The sequence below is a fragment of the Galeopterus variegatus genome, unplaced genomic scaffold (assembly GCF_000696425.1).
Source record: "Galeopterus variegatus unplaced genomic scaffold, G_variegatus-3.0.2 Scaffold2392, whole genome shotgun sequence".
NCBI classification, from domain to species: Eukaryota; Metazoa; Chordata; class Mammalia; order Dermoptera; family Cynocephalidae; genus Galeopterus; species Galeopterus variegatus.
The window spans coordinates 1-25157 of record NW_007728503.1 but is presented as its reverse complement, the minus strand read 5'-3'; the positions used below and the strand labels follow the sequence as shown (position 1 = coordinate 25157).

General features: G+C 36.3%; 1 protein-coding gene across 1 annotated transcript in view; it reads left to right on the top strand.

Annotated features, from left to right (window-relative positions):
• NBAS (neuroblastoma amplified sequence) overlaps positions 1-21090 on the top strand; it is a gene marked incomplete at its 3' end in the record, with an annotated part of 53864 nt that extends 32774 nt beyond the window's left edge. Inside the window, exon 10 of the mRNA XM_008581551.1 lies at positions 20952-21090. Within this exon, the coding sequence (XP_008579773.1) occupies positions 20952-21090 (139 nt within the window). The remainder of the gene's footprint in view (positions 1-20951) is intronic.
• Between the last annotated feature and the right edge of the window lie 4067 nt (positions 21091-25157).

Here is a 25157-nt window from a genome sequence, read left to right as displayed (position 1 = left end):
CATTACTTCCCCTCTCCTGTCTTTTCTTGCAAGTTAGGGCTGCATTGATTGTTGTACAGTTTCTTCCAACAACTGTATCCCCTTCTTCATATATGAGTATGTCACTTCACGTATTTGCATTCTACATTGAGTTTACTGGAAACTTTTGGCATTTTCTACCTCCAGTGATTTCTCTCCATGGGAAGAGTAACAAATTTTGAGTTAGACAAACCTAACTTGAGTTCTGAAATTTGGGATCTGGAAGATCTGGGGATCCAAGGACCTGATCTCTTGACCTTGGTGTTACAATTCTGTGCTCTAACCGAGTGAGCTAACCAGCCAGCCTACTGAGTCTTTTTGAATGAAAGTGTATGCGATCTACATTGAGGGTTACTAGAAACTTTTGACATTTTCTACTTCCAGCCCACTTAAATTTTTTTGAATAAAAATGTGTGCAAGTTTTTTATTCTATTCAGTGATAGGTCTGTGCTTTTCGTTCAGAATTTTATTATGAAACTTTTGTACTACAAATGAACGCTCGTGCGCGCGCGCGCGCGCACACACACACACACACACACACACACACACACACACGTCCCTTTTATGCTCTTTCCTGATCCCATTCTCTCTGTCCCCGAGATAACCACTGTCCTGAATTTCTGTGTATCATTCCCTTGCTTTCATTATAGTTTTGCCACTTATTCATATTTAATTTTGCTGTTTTGACTTTTATAAATGGGATCACTTAGAAGACATAAGAGTCTTGCTTTGTGACTTGCTTTTTGATGCATGTTGCTCTTGTTCATTCATTTTTGATTCCTATTAGGACATTTAATTTTATTAATAATTTGCAACATATTTATCCATTCTCTCATAGATGGAAATTTGGTTTAGTTTCAGTTTTTTTTTTGTCATAAAAATAGTACTGTGATAAACATTATCATGCATTCCCTTGACACATATATGACAAGAATTTCTGTAGTATATATAACTAAGATTAGAATTGCTGAATTGTCGGATAAATACATTTTCAACTTTAGTAGATAATGTCAGATGTTTTCCAGAGTAGTTGTATCAATTTACAGTCCCATCAAAAGTATATGAAAACTTCTGTTGTTTCACATTCTCATTACTACTTTTAATGATGTCAGACTTAAATATTTACTGATTTGGTAGGTGTAAAAGAATATCTCATTGTGGTCTTAGTTTGCATTTCCCTGATTACTGATGAAGTTGAACAGCTTTTCATATGTTATTGGCCATTCATGTTTCCTCATCTATGACATTTTAAAAAATTTTATTTTCAAATTTAATTGTACATGTTTGTGGGGTACAGTGTGTTGCTTGAATACATGCATACATTTTACAATGATTCACTCGGGGTAGTTAGCACATCCATCCCTTCAACATCTATCTTTTCTTTGTAGCAGTTGCAGTCAAGATATTCTTCTTAGCTACTTAGAAATATATGATACAATATTATTAGGTGTAGTCAGCCTAGAACACCAGAATGTATTCTTCCTGTCTGCTTGTAGCTTTGTACCCATTGTTGATCCACTGCTTCCTCCCTCTTCTGCCCCCCTTCCCTTCCTAGCCCTTGGTAACCATTATTCTATTCTCTGCTTCTCTGAGAATCACTTTTTAAAATATTTATATTTATGTTTTTATTTATTTAAATTATATTTTAATTATGTTATATTTATATTCCAATTATTCATATTTATATTATTATATGTATTTTTTTATATTGATGAGTTTTATGTGCACATACTTTTAAGCATTTAAATAGTTCTGAAAACTGACTCCACCCAATTTCTTGCTTTCCAAAGGTAATCAACCATGTGTAGCTATTTTGTTGTTTCTTTTCACTGTTTTCATGCATCTAAGTAAAATGCAAAAAATAAATAAATAAAATGCTTATATTGGTACTTTTTTTTTTTTTTTTTGCGGCTAGCTGGTATAGGGATTGAACCCTGGGCCTTGGTGTTATCAACCCCATGCTCTAACCAGATGAGCTAACTGGCCAGCCCATTGTTACTTCTTGCTTTTCAGTTTTGCACATTATCTATTGACTCCCTTTATGGAAGGTATTTAGTTTTCTTACTCATTCCACCACATGTATGCACACCAAACCTTTGCTTGTTCTCTTGTTATATCTGTATCATAATTTTGTAGGATGAATATTATTATGGTTATGTAGTTGCTATTCACAGGTGAGACAAGAAGCTTTAACAGTATTCCATGATTGCTTTTTCCATTCTTATTTATTTATTCATTCATCCAGGATATGTCTTCCTTATGGAAATTACTTCTAGAGGGAGTGACATACAGCAAACAATGAACATAAAGTATGTGAGGATCTGATGAATGCTATGGAAAAAAAAAATGCTCAGAGGTGGAGAGTGGAAGGGTGGGAGAGCAGGGTGCAGGTTACAATTTTAAATAGGGTGGCCAGGTTACCCTTGTTGAGAAGGTGACATACAAAGATCTGCAAGAGGTGAGAGTATTAGTTATTTGGATAGCTGGGAGAAGAGTGTTCTGTGCAAAGGGAATAGCCAAAGTAAAAACCCCTGACTTGGGAGTGTGCTTGGCATTTTCTAGGAAGAGCAAAGGCACTATTTATATATACCATATTTTATTGTTAATCATTTTTTCTATTTTGATGAATATATCCTGCTATGGTTTGAACATTTTCCCTCCAGAGTTCATAGTTGAAGCTTAATGGCCAGTGTGATGGTGTTAAGAAGAATGGTATCAAGAGGTGATTAGGCCAGGAGGGCTTCTCCATCATGAATGGGACTAAGGCCTTTATAAAAGAGGTTTCATGCAGCATTTGGCTCCCTTGACCTTCTGCTGTGTGAGGAGACAGTGTTCCTCTCATTTGGAGGATGCAGCAACAAGGTGCCGTCTTGGAAGTGGAGAGCAGCCTGTACCCGACACCAAACCTGTTGCTGCCTTGATCTTGGACTTCCCAGCCTCCAGAACTGTGAGATATAAATTTGTCCTTTATAAATTACTCAGTCTCAGGTATTTTATTATAGCAGCACTAATGGATAGAAACATATCTCCAATTAGGATGTCAGATACTTGAAGGCAAGGAATATGTAGTGTACATCTTTGTAAAAGACAGAGCATCTAGTATAATAGTTCTATTTGTTGATTGATAATGCCCCCTCTGTGGGCAACTTGGATAAGTAACTCTTATTTCCTGGGTAAAGAACAATTATTACTTTTCGTTCTTTTGATTTCTCTCATTTTGTATTCTTCTCTATCCCCCATGTTTCTTTGTTTTGTTTTTTCTTGTCCCTCTGTAAGGGAGCTGTAGGGAGTGGCAGGAACTGAAGCCAACTGGAAGCTCACTCTCAGTCTAGAAGGGTTAACTGCAATTCAGCTCTAGCCAGTATTGCCTTGCAAGAATGCAGACCCAGTCTTACTAGATCTTCCATTTTTTCCAAGGTGTTTTATTTCTTAATCCTGGGCTGTTTCTTTGTGTTTTTTTGTTAAGTTTATTTCATACTTCACTGTCTTCATTTATTACAAAAGTCAATATTTGATTTCTTTTTTCCTAGCACTATTTCAGGAGGGTAAGTGGGGTTTACTTGGGACCATAGGTTTGAAATGTTCAGACACCGAATAGTTATTACATGATAATTTGTCATAAATCAGATTACATTTATTACTTTTAAGGCTTTTGCTTTTTGTCCCAGGATCTAAGCAATTGAGGGTATTTTGGGGGGGCAATCTCCATTTAAACAGAAATTTTGGAAAGTTGAATATATTATCAAGCCAAAGAAAAACAGCCTGCACTTGGTTCTGCAGTCATGTACAGCTCTTGGTAGCAGTCACCTTAGAGATGGATGACTGCATTAATGTCTCTGAATGAAAATTGTAAATCAAGAAGTATTTGTAAGTGCCCTGTTGAGCATGACAAAAATTTTGCTAGGTTGTTTTTATTTTCCATTATGTGGTCTTTTGTAAATGAAAGAAGCTGAAATATTCATCACATTTTTATTTATTTTTGGTTAGGCTAGTGATGTGAGCATGTGATATTTATCATCCACATGGGTTTTACAAATGTGAGATAAATCAGCCAGAGTGGATTTGGGATAAATTGGTAATGTAGAAACTCAGGGTTTTATGAAATTCATCATTTTGTAGGATGCTGTAAGCATTGTTGAAGAAGAGAAATTGAGGTGATAAATTGGTTAATAAGAAACACAAATTAATTGAGTAGCTTTGGGATAAGCTGTATGGATATGCTGATTTTGACTATTTTCTTTTTTACATATCCTAACTAGGAGCCTAATGAGTGTATTTTATCTTCCTTAAACACTCAGACCCTCATGTCCCAGTCCTGTCCCCTTTCCTACCCTCTCCAGCACCTCACTGCCTTCTCTTTTGTTTTTATTGTTCTGTTTGCTCTGTTGGTTTTGGCTTATATTATACCCTGATTCCGACTGAGGGGAATCTCTTACCTCCTCTGTATTCTTAAAGGAGATGACAAACTTTCGGTACACGGTGGGTACTGTGTTCACTGGTGGAAATGCAGATGTAGTCCCTGCTATCTAGGAGTTTATAGTATGCTTTGAGAGTCATATATTCACAAATAAGGATACTTAATGTGAGTTAAGTTCACATAGAAGACTTTATGTATTGATTTTTAAATGGAACTTATTGCTTTCAACAGTATGTAGCTTTTTATTTTAAGATTCCCTTTCTAATTTTGTTGCAAATTTCTGTAAGCAAAATCTGACTTATTCAACTTTGAGTCACCAACAGTTCCTTGATAACTACACAAGGTAATTTAGTGTTTGAAGGTAAGTATTTCTGGACCCTAGTTTATGTGTCAACAAAGTAAAAAGACAGAGAATATGCCTACTTTCTTGGGAGAAATTGTCTTTTTGTAAAGCTACCCGTGTTTAAAATCCTTGGTGACTCTTTGACACTCATTTTAAGTGTATAATTCAGTGATGTTTACTAAATGTGTAGAGTTGTGCAACCACTTCTATGGTCAGTTTTATGTCTATTACCCATAAAGATCCCTCATGTTCATGAGTTTTATGGATTTAAATTATACCTCAGTAAAGCTGTAGTAAGTAGATAAGTACGTGAATCAGAGAAAAAGAAAAAGGCTCTTTAAACAGCTTTTTATTTGAACAGTTTTATCTTTACATTAAGAAAGATACTCAGGTTTATGTCAGAAAGTGTCTTAGTTCGTTTTCTGCTGTTATAACAGAATACCACAGACTGGGTAATTTATAATGAACAGAACTTTATTTAAGCTCACAGTTCAGGCTGGGAAGTTCAAGGACATGGTGCCAGCATCTGGTGTAGGCCTTATGCTGGGTTATCTCTTGGTGCAAGGGCGAAGTTGGAAGTGAGTTCACGAGGCAGAGAAAGAAATTGGGCCAAACTCCTCCTTTTTATCAGAAGCCCACTCCCGCAATAACTACTAATATTACTGTAATGGCTGTTAAGTTTCCAACATACGAACTTTTGGGATGTATTCAAACAACAGCAGAAAGATACTCATGTTCATTCAGTCTGTAAGGAAGTATTATGATTGGTTAATAATGTATGCCATGATTGTGCAAAGGAAGGATCCAAGCATGTGGATTATTTAAAACATTTTTTTCTTTTAACAATTCTGTTTTAGGCCAAATATAGATTCTACAGAAGAACTTGAGACAACGTTTATAGGGAATAACAAACTAGGGTGTCAGTTTGCCTTAAAATAGATTACAGTCAGATAGGAATGAACTGGTTGAAGAATAGTTAGGTAATTGCATTCCCCTAAACAAAACCTTAAGCATTTTAATTACATGAGTCCTTTACATTCATGGGATAAAGGCAGTATTCCAGATAAATAGCTATTACTTGCTGGGGGATCAAAAATGTTTGCTGTGTGAGTGAGCTCTCAGGTGACACAATGGTAACTTTACTGGCACAAAATGGCAGGAAGCAGTCTTGGGAGTTGAATGGGAAGGGATGCAGCAGAAGATGCGGAGGGGCCATAGTTGCTCCTTAGTACGTCACCCTTGCCTGGGGAAATGTAGGTTGGTGCCACAGATGTTTAAATATTATCTTGTGGAGATGATGGTGATGAGAATTTCCTACCTTGAAGGTTTACCCAAGAGCATGGGCAAAGTTTGTTCTCCTATGAGATGTAAGTTCCACCTAGACTTATGAGATGTTTTTGGAAGCTAATCAGTGGACTTTCAGAGACATTATGTTGTTGTAAAATTGCCTGTCTTTTACTCTGGTTCTTAAAGTCGGATGTATTTGGTCAAACTGAGGGCATTGATATTTGAGAAGATACACTGTATTGATAGTTGGAGGAGCAGTTAGGTATAAATTGCATTAGAAAGTTTTTCTTAAGTCCTAACTAGATAAGATTGATAATTTTATGAAGGATTGCTTCTAGAAAAGGAATTAGTACCACCTGAAGGTAGACCAAGGACAGAATGTCCACCAAACTGGAAAGGTATCTTGAGATCAAACAACAAAATAGTTGCAGGGTAACTTACATGCAAGGTGATGGGTCAAGTGGACAATGACTCAGGCAGATGCCAAGCTTCTCCGCACATCTCCTGGCTGAGCTCAGGTTTTATGTAAGCATTTCCTAGACAAGCTTAACATAACTAGCCCCAAATGTTGATGCAGGTGGCCGTGCTGGCTTATTGCCATACCAGTACTTAATCATTCCTTTTTTACAGTCACCAGGTTGTTCCTGTCTATTGTTCTTAGAACCTTGCCCCTAGTTAACTGTATAACTTTATGGGCAAAGCTCTTACAGGGAAATAACAAGTGGTAAGGGCTCAAGATGGAGTCACTTATGCTCACAGTCCGACAAGTACTTTAGTCATGATCATCGCTGATTATCTCCCATTGCAGTGAAAGAATTCATTTGGCCTTTGATAATATAGGGGCTATTGGCATTGGAGAGGTTAATGTGCAGCATTGTACTTGGGAAGTAAGAATGTCAAAAATCTAGTTGACCTTGTATTAAGGAGCTTTTCATTTTGCCCCTCAATTTCTCACTCTTCCAGCATGAGAATGGTCTTTCCATAAGCTTGTTTTTTTGAAGAGGATTGAAGAGACTTTGCTGTCTGTAGAGAGAGCTGCATTGTCTTGGTAGAGGTGAAAGCCCTTAGATGTGGATTAATGGACTTGCAGAGATTCACAGACTAACTTTTTGGTTTCACAGGCATTGTTTTTGGGCAGGCAGGGAAGTGGAGAGTTATGGCTACATCCCGTGATCTGTTTTCAATCATCCTTGTAGGCTGGATGTCTAATCCAGAGTATGTTACAGGTAGGTAGACATGTCTCACTCAGAAGCATCTTGGTTCTTATCAGTCTCCAGCTGATAGGTAGAGGACGATTTTATTAATTTTTTAGTTTTGTGGTGGGGAGTAGAGGGCAATTATTAGTTTAATTTAATTGTGGTGGAGAATTTTTGGCAGCTTTATTATTTTGACAGTTTTTTGCCCTGCATTGAGAAAAATTAAATAATTTGGAAATCAGCTTTGACCCATTCATCACTCTTATGTTTGGAGATTCTTTGATAGGAGGGTCAGTTCTCATTATGTTACAGTTACATTTATGTGGGCCTTTGAAGACCTTTATAAATTTTAAACTTTGTTCAGTTGGTGAATTAATCACTATTTCTCTCTCACTTTGTTTTGTTTGTTGTTTAACTTAATGTTAGGGAATTTCATTAATTGTAAGCAAGATATTTTGTACTTTGATTATACTTTTTTTTTCTGGTTCTAAGAACTACTGTAAAATCCTTCTGCAAAGATTTATGGAAATGCAATTTTAAGATGTTAGCTTGGCCACATTGAATTTTTTCTTATGCTAGGAGTGATGCTAGCTGTTGCAGATCACTCTTGGGAGTGGAAAGTTGAAAGAAGACTGTTGAATTATTTTTAACCTCTATTATAGGTATGGTACTTAATTATGTTTGATAGACAAATAGAAAATCTAAAACTTTTTTTTTTTTTAATGTAGTAGAATATATACTGGATTAGGAGACAGGAGTCCTAAATTCTGTTCTTGGTTGTACTACTTATTAGCTGTGTATCTTCAAGGCAAGTCTTTTGTTCTTTTCGAACAACATTTTCCTGGTACTCTACTAGGCGGAGACCATGGGTGGTATTTTAGTAAGCTTCTCAAGCACCAATGAGGTCCAGTATAGACTGCTAGGTAGCATTTAATGGAAGAAAATTGTGGTGGGGAGTTTGGCAGCAGGCATTATAGAAAGATCCACTGTCAGGAATACCTGGCAGGCAGCAGTTGGCAGGCTTCAGTAGAAGGTGGACTAGGGTTCAGAGACAAGACTTATTTTTTCTGAGAGAACCAATTTGAGCAAGACTTCAAAATTAAACTGCTGATATTGGGATGGAAAGTAGGAATTTGGTTTCAGAACCTGGATAGTCACTTAAATCAGGATACAAGGTAGACATGGAATGAACCATATAGGTAGAGGCTGAACGTATTTTGCTTTTGCAGTGGTGTTGCCTAAGTCCACCCTGAGGATTGAGGGGGAATTAAGTCTTCAAATGATGATCATTGACATGAACTATGGGTTGAGGGAAGGAACCAGACAAGGACATCCAAGAAATCTCATTTATTTGTTAGTACTTTTGTTGACATTCTGTTTGCTAGGCCAGTAGTTCTTTACAAGGTTTGGGTAACAGAATTGCTTATGAGAATTAAAAAAAAAAAAAAAGGCATACCAAGGCCCAGTTCTCAAAGGCTTGATTGGGTAAGTTTGGGATGGGGTCATCTGTTTTGTTAAAAGTCTCTGTAGGTGATTCTGATTCTTCCCGCCCACCAGTTGAGAACCCTCATGCTGTAAAACTCTCAGAGATTTAATTGAACGAATGGGATAATGAATAGGATATGTCCCTGCTTTTGAAGTTGCCCTAAAGAGAGATAGCAATAAATTTCATTTTAATTGCCCTCTTTCTTCCGTTGGTTGTTGCTGCCTAGAATACTGGATTGGGAAGTACTGTGAGGCCAGGTCTGAGCTCATCAGGAGCTGAGACTCACGGATGACACAGGTGTAGAAGTAGCAGAGCTGAGTATCTTTCTTCTCTTGTCTGTCAATGTGGGGTGAGCATGTATGTGTTTATTCTATCTCCATAAGCATTCCTTAGAAGCATACTACATGCCATTCAGGCTGGTGAGGCATGAGTAAAACACAAGTTCATGACTGTGAGATTCAACTCTCAGAGAGAAATGGTTTTCCACAAATTAACTTTTTTTTTTTTAAGCAAGTTTACCCTAGTCCATGGTCTGCCTTCAAAGACCCAGAAAACTGAATTTGTCAACTTGCAGAGTATATAACTCTTAGGAGCTAAACCAGCTCAAAAGATTGTTTAAAAAAAAAAATCAGCCAATTTAATATTTGATTTTGAAAATCCTAACTCACATGAACTAGGACATTTGTTTCCATGGACCTATGTGGGAAGCCCAGTTATAACCAGCAGTTTGTTAGAAAGCACAGACAGAAACAGGGGAGTTATAATATTAACATTTAGCCGAAGTGCCTGAGTTTTCTAGCCTTGCCAGTAGAACTTTTATACTTAAATTGTACTTGGCAAGAACTTCTAATTGACATATGTATTTTTTCTTTATATATATTAATAGCTAGAGAATTTGTATATACATACATTTAAAAAACCACATATGTGATCCTGCCAACCTGCCCCCCACCCCTCCACCACTATTTGGCCGGGGACGTATAAAAATGGCAGGAAGACAATCTGTATGACCACATTTATTCAAGAATATCTGCCTTTGCAAAGTCTGCGTGGGGCATCTTGCATCCCATATCAGTTAGGAATCACGTGGCAGCCAGGAAATCACTCAATTTCAGGTGTTATTTTTTTATTCCACTTACCCTGTATCTCCCAAAGAGAGGCAGGTATATGCATGATGGCTTTAGGTACTTCATGCACAAATCTTTTTTATTTAATTTTAATTTGTGTGAAAAAATTCATGTCACAGGGAGTAGTGGTTGTGATAAAGCTAAATTTTTTAACTTTTCTGTGTTGACTTTAAAGAAAAAGATGTAAATAATAGCTTTAGTATGCCAAAAAGTCATTTGAAAGAGGTACACCAGTGTCTGAAGTTTGGGATGTATATCCTACTTTACTACCTTATCTCTTTTTTTTTGAGTATTCACTGCTAGTATATAGAAATACAGTTGATTTGTGTATATTGATGTTGTATCCTACAACCTTGCTGAACTTGGTTATTAATTTTAATGGTGTTTGAGTGAAATCCTTTGGCCATATTTTTTTTCTACCTACTCTATACATTCAAGAGGCAGCCTTATCCAAACTTATGATTTTTAACCACTTAAATTCGTATGGGATATCTCCCAAGTCTGTATCCCAGAATTCACTCCTGGGCCACGGAGATATTTATCTACCTGCCTTTAGAACCTTTTTTTTCGTATCACTCCCTTATACTCATTATATTCTGACTGTATTCATCATTTTTACCCTCCAAACCTGTTTCTTCTCCTGTATTCCCGTATCTCGATGTATAGTATTTCCACCAGGCCAAAACCTGAGATTTGCTTTAGAAAATTCTCTTAACTCATTCTTAGGATCTTCAAGCCTTGTTGATTCTTCTTCCTTAATATGTCTCAAATCTGTCTCCTCCTTTCCATTTCCAGTGCCATCTTTATAGTTCAGGCACCCATCACTTCTTATCCAATTTACTGAACAAGTACATTCCCTGCTTTCAGTTTGATCCTCCTCTAATTTGTTTTCAGTTCTGTTGCCATAGGGAAGACAGGTCTTAAAATTCAATCTAATCATCGATGAGGGTACTTCAAAAAGTTCATGGAAAAATAGAATTGAGAGATAATATGAATCTTTTCGTGAACTTTTTGAAGTATTCTTGTACTTCTGTACTTAAAATCCTTCTTTAATTTCCTTTAGCCTTTGGGTTAGAGATATAACTCCTTAGATTGGTGTTAAAGACCCTTTGTAGTTTGGCCTTTAATTTCTCTAGCCTCCTGTCATACATGCACCCTCATGTTTTCTTTGCTCTACAGCAATAGTAAGTGCACTTTTTCTGTAAAGGGCCAGATGGTAATTGTTTTAGGCTTTGCAGGCTGTACGGTCTCTGTTGCAAATGCTCAACTCTTCCATTGTAGTGTGAAAGTAGCCATAGACGATATATAAATTAATTGTGCTATGTTCCAATAAAGCTTTATTTTCAAAAATAGGCCTTGGGCCAGATTTGGTTTGGGGGGCTATAGTTTGCTGACCCCAGCTCTGGATAACTCCAGGCATACATAAATTATCATATTTTCAAAATGTCTTTTTTTTTGTTATACACTTTTTTAATTTATTTTTTTATTTTAACATTTACTTATACATATTTGTGGGGTAGAGTGTGTTGTTTCAATACATGCATATACTGTACAATGATTCACTTAGGGTCAATAGCATAGTTTTGTACCCTCTGGTCTACCACTTCTCCTTCCCACAACCCCCCCTCCCCTCCTGGCCTCTGGTAACCATTATTCTACTCTCTACTTCTATGAAAACCACTTTTGTCTTTTTTTTATTATTTTTTTTAAGGCTTTTTTATTTTTACTTATTTTTTCTTCTGCCTGGAATGTCCTTGGTTTTGTTTGTTTGTTTTGTTTGTTTGTTTTTATCTGTCTGCAATATAACGTTTGGTTGGGCTGACCCTTTAGACTTCATCTTTATGCTGGTAAAAATGAATACATTAATTTTATTCAGCAGATAGTAATCTCCCAGGCTATGGCCTCCCTGAGTGCACATACCCTGTCTTAGAATTGTATCATCAGTGCCTTGCAAGGAATACCTGTCAGTAAATCTTTGGTTCAATTGTTAAATTTACTTGGCCTTGTCAAAGCATATTAAAAAGGGAGAAAGCAATACTGATGCACTGGAATGTGAATTCCATGAGGGAGGGAACTTTGTGTTATTTACAGCTCTATTTTCAGTACTTAGAATATATTTTAAGGAATTTATAGGTAGGTACTACTCAATTTTAAATACATTAAATGCCCAACTATCAAGTTTCCAGGAGAATGATTTCATTACTTAACTAAGCAGTCCAAGAAAAATTCCCATGTTTTGTCCTTAATAATTAATCATTCAATATAATCAATTTTCTGTGATCATCCTTAGGCACGTTAACTAAACGGTCTGATGCTTCATCATTTGATTTATAGTAAACTGTGTCTTCCAGCTCAGATAATACATTCAAGCATAATGTAAATGCAGTGGTTTTCCAAGTGTGGCCCCTGGATCAACAGCTTCAGAATCACTGGCGAAATTGTTAGAAATGCAAATTCTTGGACTCCATCCTAGCCTGCTGAATCAGGAGCTCTGTGGTAGAGTGGCCCAACAATCTGTTCTAAGGAGCCCTCCACTTCCAGGTGATTCTGATGTTTGAGATGTTTGAGAACTGCTGATATAAAGGGTTATGATTACTATGTTTTCTTCTTATAGGCTCTTTAATAAAGATAAGCAGAATTTAAAATATTGAGCTGTTTGGAATTTTTGTAGTAATGAATGTTTAGGATATACTAAAATGAATTAAAATTGGGAACATTTCAGTTTCCTAAGACAGGAGTGGCTTCTAGCTGTGAAGTAATAGGTAACATTTTTTTTTTTTTTTTTGAGCCCTTACTTTGCCAAGCATATTTTTAAACATTTTTGAATTTTGGGACATGGAGTATTTTCTTTCTCTCTGGCTTGCTTGCTTTTTTGAAAAGAAAAAAAAAAATTAGGCATACTGGTCACTGGCCAGATAATACAGAAGTGTTTCTCTATTATTTCAAACTTCCTTCCTTGACTTTATGGAGCTTTAAGCCACTAGATGGCAGATTCTTCCAACACTTATTAGGCATACTGGTCACTGGCCAGATAATACAGAAGTGTTTCTCTATTATTTTAAACTTCCTTCCTTGACTTTATGGAGCTTTAAGCCACTAGATGGCAGATTCTTCCAACACTTATTAGATTGAAGAACCTTTTAAATAAATCATTTGTAATTCTTCTTGAAATCAATTTTTAGTGTACCTCTTAACTCTCACAGTTCGTTGCTGTCACGTATGATGTGCTGCTCAGGTTGCATTCCATCCATACCTTGCCTTTCTCATATAGCCTTGGCCACATCTGTGTTACTGCCCCCTGTTCTCGTCTGGCCTCTGCCTTTACTCCTGCTTATTTAATTCACTGCTTCTTGTGCTTCTTGTGTTTTCTCTTCTTTTTCTTTTTGCTCCATCAGTCACAGTTTATTTTTGTTGCCTAATATCTGTGTTCCTGCTTTGGGTTTTAGACTCGTAGAATATCAGGGCTGGGAAAGAGTTCATCTATCATTTGGTTCAACCCCATCATTTCTCAGGTGGGAGAACTGAAGCCTGGAGAGGGTAAGCCAAGGACAAGGACTATGTCTTATTTATCTTTGTGCAACTGTAGTTCTTCACACGTAGTACTCAGATAGATGTTTCTTGAGCGAAACAACTGTGGTAAATGCTATAAAAGATACAAAGATGGATTAGACACAGTCTCTGTGCCAAAATGGCTCCAAGTTTAGTAATGGAGGTATGATTAAATAACTGCTCTAGCATAGAAGGCAGAACATCATAAGTGCCCAGGAAGTGAGCAAGATAAAATTTGAATTGTTAAGGACCCATTTGAATTTTCTGTCTTGTTATTCCCTACTTGCCCTTTAGAGGCTGGGAGCACTCACTTCATTTTTTACAGTTCTCTGAACACACCGTTCACAAACTCATTTCTGTGCTCTTGTACATATTCCCTTGGCTTAGAATGCTTTTTACCTAACCCCTTGATCTGTCTGGGAAATTGCTTAAAGGATAAACTTTTCACTGATACTACTCTGTGAAGCTTTTCTTGACCTTGTCCTTCATGCAGTTAATGTCCTTCATCCTGATTTTGTACCTAACTCAAAGGTTGCTGAAGAAGTCCTGTGCAGTAGTAGTCAGTGTTTACTAGTTATTTCACCTGTAATGGACTATGCTTATATTCATTCCTGAGTATTAGTATATATCCAAGGCTATTTGAGAGCAGAATGGTAAAGGCAGTATGCAAGCCCCCTAAGCAGCACACCACACTTGATATTGGTGAACTGTTTGAGAGTTGAGTTACACTAAAAATTGATTCCAAGAAGAATTAGAAATGGTTTATTAGGATGTTCTTTAATTGCTTAGCACATTCCTCATTGCTTAGTACATTTGTATTTGGTAAATATTAATGGAGTATTAGGAATGTCTCAGGATTACATAGTTACTTTTTTGGGAAAGTATTTGACCTCAATACCCCCAATTCCTAGACCCATGATTTTCCTGCTACTTGCCACAAAATTTGAGGTTGAAGATTATTGGGAAAAATAATCCCTTTCTTTTCCTGTTTGTCTTGTTTTGTTAAGGAGAAGTAAAGTTTTGTTAATTTCCACACATCATGTGCTTTAGTGTAAAGAATTTAATTTGTATTATAGGAATTCTGTTTTACTTTATATGATAATTTAAAAATAATTTGCTTCAAAATGTGATTCTGAAATTAAGCATTTAAAAACCAAAAACTTGCATATTAAAGATGTAATGGTACCACTGCATATAAATATTCTGGGTGGAAGAACTTAATGCAATAGAAAAAAGCATTATCAAATTATATTTTGCAGTTTCGTCTGTGGACATAGTTTCTGCAGAAGTCTGACAGTTATTTCAGTAATAAGTTGCAGAGTGCTTAAGATACACCATTAGCGTATGAAAAACCTCAAGATGTCACAAAGCAAATTATATGCTAATTTCCTTTTCGGTATTTGACTAGATTTGTGGGTTGATGTAATGTATTAAAGCCAATACAATGATTTTTTTTTTCTTGGACTTCATTAACTGGAGGAATTTATGTACATAATTTGGGATATTGTATCATATTATTCCTCGTTTTAAGTTAAAGAGTACAAAGGATGATATAAAATCCACTTAAGTACCTACTACCCACAATTAACAAATACTAGGTTTGTTGGGGCCAAGCCCGCGGCGCACTCGGGAGAGTGTGGCGCTGGGAGCGCAGCAGCGCTCCCGCCGCGGGTTCGGATCCTATATAGGGATGACCGATGTGCTCACAGCGTCACTGGCTGAGCGTGGTGCGGCCGGTCTCAAAAAGGACAAAAAAAAAATAAAATAAAATAAAAAAATAAAATACTAGGTTTGTTTTTTTTACCCAAGGTACAGTGTTTGTATGTGTGTGTATACATGCATACAAATTTATAAATAGAGTCTGTAGTACAAACAAAATTTTCTTCATCCATTCCTTCATTTGACTTCCCCCTCTCTAGAGGCAGCTATCGTGATTTTATGTGTGACATTCCAATATGTATCTTTATATTTGTTCTCTTCACGCTGTATGTTTACTTGAGCAATTTATTATATTATCTATCCCTTTTATTTTTTTGTTTTATTTCTTATCACAAGTATTTATTTATTTTTAATTCAAAATATAACATGTTCTAATATGTATTTGTGAGGTACAGTGTTATCCATCCCTTTTAAACATTTGAAGTATTTCTAATTTTCCAGCATTATAAATAGTGCTGCACAAAATGTTCTTTTACCAAGAGAAGAATATACCTGTGTGAGAATTTCTCTGTAGTTTCCTTAGAACAGTTTATGGGATTATCAGTTGCATGTGTTTATTTGATACTGTTATATTGCTCCAAAATGATTGCTTTGATTTGCAATCTTACCAGTAGCTGGTAAGAGTTACTATGTCCCTGAACATTCTGGAGGGTGGTTGGTGTAGTTCTGTGTAGTTTTAATCTACATTATTGGCTTTAGTTTTCTTCTTTTGTGATCCATTGCTTAATCTTTGTCCTTTTTCTTTTCTATTTTGACTGGTGCTGGGAGATCTTTATAAATTCTGCCTGCCAATAGTTTTTTAGTTTCATGTATTATAAATAACTTCTCCCAGTGTGTGACTTATCTTTTCATTTTATAGATAAAAGTGTTAAACTTTAATATGGTCAAATTCAAGGGGAATATCTTAGTGACACCAGGGTGGGAAAATATTTACAGGTCATGATGCACAAAGCCCAATTCATAAAGGGAAAGACCAATCAGTGTGAATTGAGTTGGCTCTTGTTAGAATGCTCCTCTCCCATGTGAATTTTACGTTTGTCTAGTTTCATTAAATCAGTTTGTTCAGTTCCATGAAAAATTCTGCTGGGATTTTGAAATGAAATTGCATTCATTTTTTAGATTAATTTAAGAATTGGCCTCTTTAAGGTATTAAGAGTCCACCAAAGAACATGGTATCTCTGTCTCTTCATTCATGTCTCTTTTATCTCTCACAAACATTTTGCAGTTTTCTTCCTAATGCTCTGCTTTATCAAATACTTGGCTTAGCATTGTCTAGTGCCCTTTTTATTATTGTGTGACCCCCACCTCCCTTAAACCCTGATCCTTCCCTTCTCCCCACCTTATCTCCTCATATGTCACTGCTGAAACCTAGCAAGAGTGAGGACAGGCAGTAGGAAGATGGGTGTATATGGTACCTTCACCCTGTGCTTCCTAAGGAGAAAGTTGGAGCTTTAAATTCATACAGTCATTCAGGAAACATTGTGCTGAGCCTCACATTCCTCTCCTCTCTTTCCCAATGACTGGTTGTTTTTAAGTTACATTGTTTTACCAATGGAACTTTATTCCACCTCAATTCTGGCCAGTGTTGCCCTGGAAACTTATTCTGAACATTGTGATCATGATGAAGAATGTTTATTTACCTGGCCAATATCATTGTCAACCTGCTTTTATTTTTATTTCCTTAATCACTTGTAGGTTAGCCCTTGTCAACATTGTGAGTCTTGTAAAGCAATAAAGTAATGGAATAAATTAACATTTTTGAATTGGGGTTGGTTGGTACCTCTTGGCATGTATAACTGAAGATCATCCTTCAGTAGATATAGATTGGCTTCACATCTTTAGATGTGATTGTCGTCTTTTGTGCCACTTAATTCCATGCTTCTACCTGTTTCCTGCACTTATTTGTTCTCTGTTAGAGAGCGAGCTTTTGAATGTAGAGAGCATACTTTGTTCATCTGTGCACATTCAGTGCCCTGCACATTGCCCTGCACACAGCAGCTGCCAGTTACCTGTTTTATGAATATGTTGATGAAGTCATCTCAGTTTCCTCCCCTTTTAAACACACATGAGCACCCATGCCTGCTTACATGTGTGAATACATATGCATTCTCATAGCTGGAGAATTCGTGTCCCAAAGCTGCCATGCCATCTGGTAGGAACAACACATGATTAGTTTTTTCATCATTCTGCTCCTTTTTCCACTAACTCTTCAGTCTGGCATGAATGGAGAAAAGGTCGGAAGCAGGTACTGAATCTCTTTTGTTCTCATAAAGCTTATCATGTTGTAGCCAATCTAATGTATTATGGCCATGATATTTATCAGAATTCATAGAGAGTGAGTATCTTCTAGTTTAAAGACCAGGAGGTAAGAAAGCTGGATTCTCAGTTGCTTCTGTAGCTCCTTCAGTAGTCAGGCTACTTAAAGTTTCATATATATGTTAACATAAATGTAATTAATATCATAGAAATTATATATCATGAACATATTAATGTCTTTAACATATATGTTGTTAAAACAAATATATATGTTGCACATTGACCAGAGGAAAATCATTTCAGTTGTCAAAGAATTGTTTTATTGTGGCCTTTTGGGTATTTGTTGAATTTTTGAACAGTGTTCTTATTTTTATTATAATTATAGGTTACTGATTTTTAAAGATATGTGTTATGATCACATGTTTTCTGTTTGAAGAAACAATGTGATTAAATTGCAAACTCTAGATAATCAAAATTACCTGTTTTGTTTCTGTTTATTCAGAGGAATTTTTCCGAACAAGTGGACTTCTGTGAAAAATTTTCTTTATGTAAAATTCAAAGCATGTACAAAAATAGAGAGAACAGTATACTGACTCCCTTGAGCCTGTCGCTCAGTTTCAACAATCAGCTCATGGCCAGTCTCGTCTCATCTCTGTCCTCAGCTGTTCCTCCACCTACCCTTCCCTGTATTATTTTGAAGTAAATCCTGGACAGCACATATTTATACAAAATAAAGATTTTTTAAATATTTCAGCACATATTTATACAAAATAAGGATTATAAAGAAACATAAACATGATACCATTGTCATATCCCAAAATAATTAACAATGCTTTGTCAATATCTTTTTAAGTATACAGACTTTCTTCCCTTTTAATTCATTGATCTGCTCTCCATTTTCTCCCTCTCTGTTGCTCTTTTGCTCTGAGAGAGTGTGTGTTTGTGTGTGTGTTCTGAATAAACCAGGTCATTTATATTGTAGTTTTCCACTGTCTAGGTTTTGTTGATCGCATCTTTGTGGTGTAGTTTAAATTGTTTTTCTACTTTCATCTGTATTTTTTCCAAATTGGTAGTTAGATTCAGAGGGATAATATGATTTTATCTCCATTAGATATACCTTTTTTGGGGGAAATATTTTACAGAATTGTTTGAGCAGATTGAATGCTCTGGGCAGGTTATAATTGCATTACTAGCTTGACTTTGGATGAAAATCTCTTTTGTTCTGGTGAACAGGGTTAATTATGTTACCTCTGAGGATTTTTCCTAGGGTAGAAATGGCCCAAATAGGTTGATTCAAGACATCACCTCAAAATTTGTTGCTGCTGATTTGCTGTGATGTTAACTTGTTAGAGCAATATACAGTATAAAAGTACTAGGAAAAAGGCTATAAGTGAAGGCTTGAGTGTGTTTCTGTGCATGAGTACATTTATATTAACTTTGTGGATTCTGAAATTTTGAGTTGGGCTAAGCTCCATGGTTAAACCTAGAAGGATTTTATGTAGTTTTGAAGTTTTTAAGATATAAGAGTATACGGTAGAGATGAGTTTTTAAATTGCTGTTGTTTGCTTAGTTCAGAAACACATGTTAGAAAGCAAGTGGTCAGATGAGAAGAGAGCTGTTTGTGTCAGCCTGGTAAGTCATCTGAAATTGGGGGCTGGGAAAAGATAAGGTCTATATTAATTTTCTATGGTTGCTCTAATGAATTATTACAAACCTGGTGGTGTAAAACATATTTGTCATCTTGCAGTTCTGGAGGTCACAAGTCCAAAATGGGTCTCAGTGTGCTAAAATCAAGTTTTCGGCAGGGCTCTGTTCCTTTCTGGAGGCTCAGGGAGAGAATCTATTTTCTTGCCTCTTCCCAGTTTAGAGGCTACCCAGATTCCTTGGCTTGTGACCCCTTCCACTTCGAAAGCCAACAATGACCAGTTGAGTCTTTCTCACACTATATCATGATTACACTGACTCTTTCACCTTTAAGGATCCTTGTGATTACACTGGGGCCACCTGGATAATCCAAGATAATCTCTATATATTAAGGTTAGTTGATTATTAACCTTAATTTTATCTGTCAACTTAAAATCCATATAGCATAACATACCCTCAGGTTCCAGGGATTAGGACATGGACATCTTTTGGGGGGCCATTATTCTGCCTACCACACAAAGTGAGTAGAATTAACAGAAGACAGGTGTTGCTTTACACATAGCACAGTTCTGTCTACCCTCAGGCATACACCTCTACTGGTCCTAAAGGGACAATATTCAGAGTTCATGGTTAACATAACCTCATAACTGAATCAGTCTTTTGATAGGCCAGCTCTAAGGAACCTCATGAAGTGTTGTTTCCTTTTACCTTTCAGTTTCTATGCAGAAAATAAAATTTTTCAAGTTTTGTTTTTTCCATGAGTGTGGCCTAGAAAAAGGTAAATAATGTGTGTGATGAAGTGCATCCTCTTTTTGACAAAACGGGATCCTGGCGATGATGGGTATTTTATAAGTTTCGATGTAAAAGGAGTTAGATTCTGCGTTCTGTCATTTGGAGCAGTGGCAGATTGTTGGGGAGAGCACTCTGTGGACATGGCCAGTGAGAAAGACTTTCTCTGCTTGGAAGTAGTCAGTTTCCAAAGAATAGGGGAAACTGTGGTTATTTATTTATTTGTTTGCTTATTTTAAATGTAAACATGGAGAAGTCTGTGGCTTCCCTCTTCTGTTATCTCTCTTGCCTACTATCATTGACAACAACAGATAATTCATTGATAATTGAAGTGTTCTTGCTAAGGTATCAGAACTTCACTTTCAAACTTTTCTCTTTTTTTAGACTTTTTAAGGTGATTATGAGTCTGTGATACCCTGCCAGATTTATTGAACATAACTTAACTTTAGAAGTCATGACTGTTTGGGTTCCATTATTAATCAGCTTAGTTCGTATAGTGGTTACACACTAATATCTTTTAGCTTTTAATATATGTCAGGTTGTTTGCCCTGTTGGTAACTGTATTTCAATTGTTAATGAAGTATATAACCAAGAAGAAAAGTTAACCAATCATAATGTGCAGCTAAACTCTCCTAAACAGTCTTTTTTCTGTGTAGTTATTGCTGTGTGGTTCTTTCTCATTCATGTACTCTCAGCTGCTCTTTCTTTGTAACATTCTGTAATTGTGCCCTCTTGCACAGGGACACTTTTGTAATTAATACAAATGTATCTGGGTGAAACTACACAGCTGCTTATTAAAGTTTATTTGTGTTGATACAGTTTCTTTAATATTCAGTGCCCAACCTTAAAATTTTTTTCCCTCATTTCTGAGTTCCTGTCTGGGTTCTAGGTGCCTGAATGTGTAAGTCTTATTCTGTGTAAATGAAGGTGAAATTCTAATTGAAAAATTATTTGGTTTTCATTTGATTGTTTCCTCTAAAATATTTCCCTTCTAGGTTTGATGTATAGTAATTTTAGTTTAGTTTTCTTTGTGAAGGTGACTGTTTCTGCTGTCTTTGTTTTGCTGTTATTTTGCTCATATTTGCAATTTGTCAATTCTTTTTACTTTTCTCTTTTTTAGACTTTTACTGGTTGGTGGATGTGAAACTAATGAAGTGGGCATATCAAAAGCTTCTAGCTTTGGCCTTTCTGCCTGGAGAGTTCTTTCAGGATCACCTTATTATAAGCAGGTTACTAATGGTGGAGACAGGGTTACTGCGGTGAGTATTAGTTATAGCATTTTCCTCTGCTAATAGGTCTTAGACAAATAAACCCTTTGCAAGATATAGATGAGAATATAATTTTGTCTTAAATGAGGAAAGTGAATTAATGCTAGGGCAACTTTAGTACTTCTTTTAAATATCAAATTTAACTGAAGAACTAAAGTGTGTTGTATTTAACCTGGTCTCATTTTTAGTAGATATTTCCAGATATTAGAAAAACAACCTATCAGTCCTGTTACTTGTATTTGCTTAGACGTCAACATTTATTAAGCATTTTTTATATGCTGGCAGCTATTCTGAGTGCTTTTCATGTATTAGTTCATTTAATTCTAAGTAACCCTTTGAGGTAGGTATTGTTACTAGCCCATCTGTTGATGAGCAAAGTGAAGTGTAGTTAAGTATGTCGCCCTGGGTCACCCAGCTAGCAAGGGGCAGAGCTAGAGTACAAACTCTGGCAGAAGTTCCCCAGTCCAAGTTCTTAACTACCATGGTATACTTCCTTCCATATTGTTTCATATTTATATGGACCATTCATTCATTCTGTAATTATGTATTGAGCTCTGCTGTTTTGTGTTAGACACTCCTTTAGGCCATAGTAGTCACTATAGGCTAGGCTCTGTTTTGATAACTCAAACAATCACATAAACAAGCAAATGAAAAGTCCTAAAATTTCTGTGGCTTACCACATACAAATTTATTCTTTATTTGTGGCAAAGACTGCTGTTGATACTGTGACTCTCCTGGGAGGCTTGTGCCAAGTAATGATTAAAGGATCCATGGAGGCTGGTAACCTTTTGAGGTCACACAGTTTTAGACCAGAAGCAACATCACCTCTGCTCCATTTCATTTATTGTAACTAACCCCATGGCCCCTTCTAGCTTGAAGGGGGGTGGGAAGTAGTTTTCTATGTGTCCAGGAGGGTGAGAAAAACTAGGTATTGGTGAACAGTAGTCGTGTCTACCATGCTGGCCACCCTGTAGTATTACACATCTTGGTTATTTGTGTAAACTGTATGAAAACAAGAGCTTGATTAAAATTATGTACCCTGTGCTTAACACATTGTCTGGTATGTAGTGGCAATCAGATACTATCTTTTTCAAGTGAGGTAAGAAACCAAGAAATTAAAGTGAAGCACAGCATAAGTGAATGTGTTATGCTGTTTCAGTAATGAATGTATTTGTCCAATTATTTGTCTTAAAATATATTGATTTCAAAATAATCTTCTAAAACAATGAATGGTTAAAGGTTTGGTGTTGAAAAGAAACTAATTAAGTGCTTTTGAAAAGAAATCTTTAGCAATTATAGTAATCTCCCATTAATTTTTCTTTTGATTTATCATATACTGAAATATGTGATTGTGATTTAACCCAACAAAGTAGTATTAAAAAAAAAATGAGGTTGACTTACTGGTTTATATGGCACCAGACCTTAAACGAGTTTGTATTTGCAGATCAGCTTACATAGTACTATGCTTTGTGCTTTTCCCTCTGTTCATTGTCCTGTCTACCTTTTCTATCACCCATTTATTCTTTCTCTTTGCAGGACTTAGTGAGGAGGGTGGTTTGAGAATGTTGGCCACCTTTCACAGATAAGGAGCCTAAGGCCCGTGAGAGCTTAACAGCTAAAAATAGGGGCATGGGGGATGGACCAGATCTTCTAGTTCCTATTTAGCACCACCCTCTTATATGAAGTTCTATACATGTCAGTGGCACTATCTAATTTATGCTATTATTAATCCATAATCTATACAAAAAAAGAGTGAAGTAAGAGTTACTTATGCATACGTATTGGACACATCATTTCACATTTGTAGGAATTTAGCTATGTTTATTTCTCTATTTAATTTATATTTAGCTTATAGTTTTATGTGTGAGATATATCAGGGCAGATTTTGGAAAGTTTGAAGAATTTTTCTCAGATCAGTCTAAAGTAAGAGTGATATCTGCAGCTTATTTTCGAATGGTTCAGTCAAAAAATAATTTCTTTTACAAAGTCTGTGTGTGTGTGTGTGTGTGTGTGTGTGTGTGTGTGTGTGTGACAAAAAGTTAATACCTGGGTAACCTGGGTGAAAGGTATGCTGGTGTCTCATTGTATAATCATTTCAACTTTCTGTAGCTATGAGATTTGTCCGAATTGAAGAGTGAGGGGAAAGGAGAAAGAAAAAAAATAGATGAATGTGGTGGATACAAGGAGAGGAAAAGTGGGCAAACTGTGAAGTTCTGCTTCCATAGATTGTAATCAAGTGTATTTGTGACAGAGTGGTCCAGGAAAGTGGGGGTGGTGGAGTACACCTTGGCTGCTTTGAATTCTCTTGTGCAGGAGTTCTTGCTTCTTATTGGAATCTGTGGTGCTGTGTATGGTCCTTCTCTGGCCTGAGACTTCTGTATTTCTTTTAAAAGAAAATTGCTTGTGCACCAAGAAATAAGTGGGGAAAAATATTGAATTGCAAATTGAATGCTCTTCTGTGTAATTAACTTCTTGAAATGCTGCAAGTGTATTTTAATTACATTAGTGGCTTTTAAGTGTGTCTTGCAGCTAAACTTACAGTCATTCTACATAGCCTTCCCCTGCCTCAAAGTAATTTGAGGTTATAGGATTAGTTCCTGATGTCAGGTGGCAGATATTGTTCTTGTTGAAACTCTTCTTATTGTTTCAAGTTCCTGTTGTGCTGGGGTTACATATTGACCAAAAACGGCTGCTGACACGTGTTCTAGTCTCTCACAAGGCTGCTATGTTATAAAAGAGACTATGCAAAATTCAATATATGCATTGACCAAAGATTCCAAATTAATATACTGTCATCTATGTGAGATAGTTTTATTTATTCATTTGAGCAACATTTAATCACTACTCCAGGTATTAAGAATATAAAGATACTGGTAGCACCCCTCAAGGGGTTTGCTGTATATTAGAAGAGACAGTTATATCCACCAATAAGTACAATGAACTATAACAGGTACCAGGTTAGATTTCAGTAACTGGGACAAAGGAAAGACCTAGGCTCTGTAGTCAGAGGGCTGGTATTTGAGTTCCAGCTCATCACTTATCACTCGTGTATTACGGCTTTTGCCAGGATCAGTTGTGGTAATATATGTGAAGACAGTTGATAAACTGTAGGATGATCTACAGTGTTACTTATTATTGTCTATTTGTATTTTTAAAATAAAAATTTTGGGGAAAAGCATATGAAAATGAACAACATTGACTGAATTTTTAATATTACTGCTTCAGCTGCTTTTTCAATACAGAGTGTTGTGGAAAGAACACAGGTCTTTTTCCAGAGAAATCTTATTTCCCTGAGAAAATAGAAGTTACAAAAATAGAGAAAATAGAAATCGGAAGAATACTTCCATAATTTCCCACCACCTGCCAGCAGCTGTGCCTGTACATTACTGTGTCTTTTCCCTTGTCATTACAGATGAAATGTCCTTGCTCCAGCTAAGGCTAGTCCCTCCGTTTGTCCACAAGATCTCCTACTCTTGTTTATTGAATGGTATTTCTCCTACATCATGAAATTTGCTCTCTCTCACATTTGTCAGCATACAACATGCTTTTATTTTTCCCATCATAAATCTCTTTAGCTCCCACTTTGCCCTCTAGATACCACACCATTTCTTTCCCTTTCTTTTTTTTTTTTTTTTTTTTATTTTGTCAATATACACTGTATATGATTATTATGGCCCGTCACCGACACCTCCCTCCCTCCTCCCTCTCTCCCCTACCCCGCAAGAATGTCCTTTCCGTTTGCTTGTTGTAACAACTTCATGGAAGTATAGTTGTTATATCTTCTTCCCCCCCCCCCCCCCGATTTTTTTTTTTTTTGTGTGTGTGTGTGTGTATGTGGGTGAATTAGTTTGTTTGTTTTTCTTTTTTCTTTCTTTCTTTCTTTTTTTTTTTTAGCTCCCACCAATGAGTGAGAACATGTGGAATTTCTCTTTCTGTGCCTGACTTCTTTCACTTAATATAATTCTCTCAAGGTCCATCCATGTTGTTGCAAATGGCAGTATCTCATTAGTTTTTATAGCTGAGTAGTATTCCATTTGCAGGAGATTGAAACTAGACCC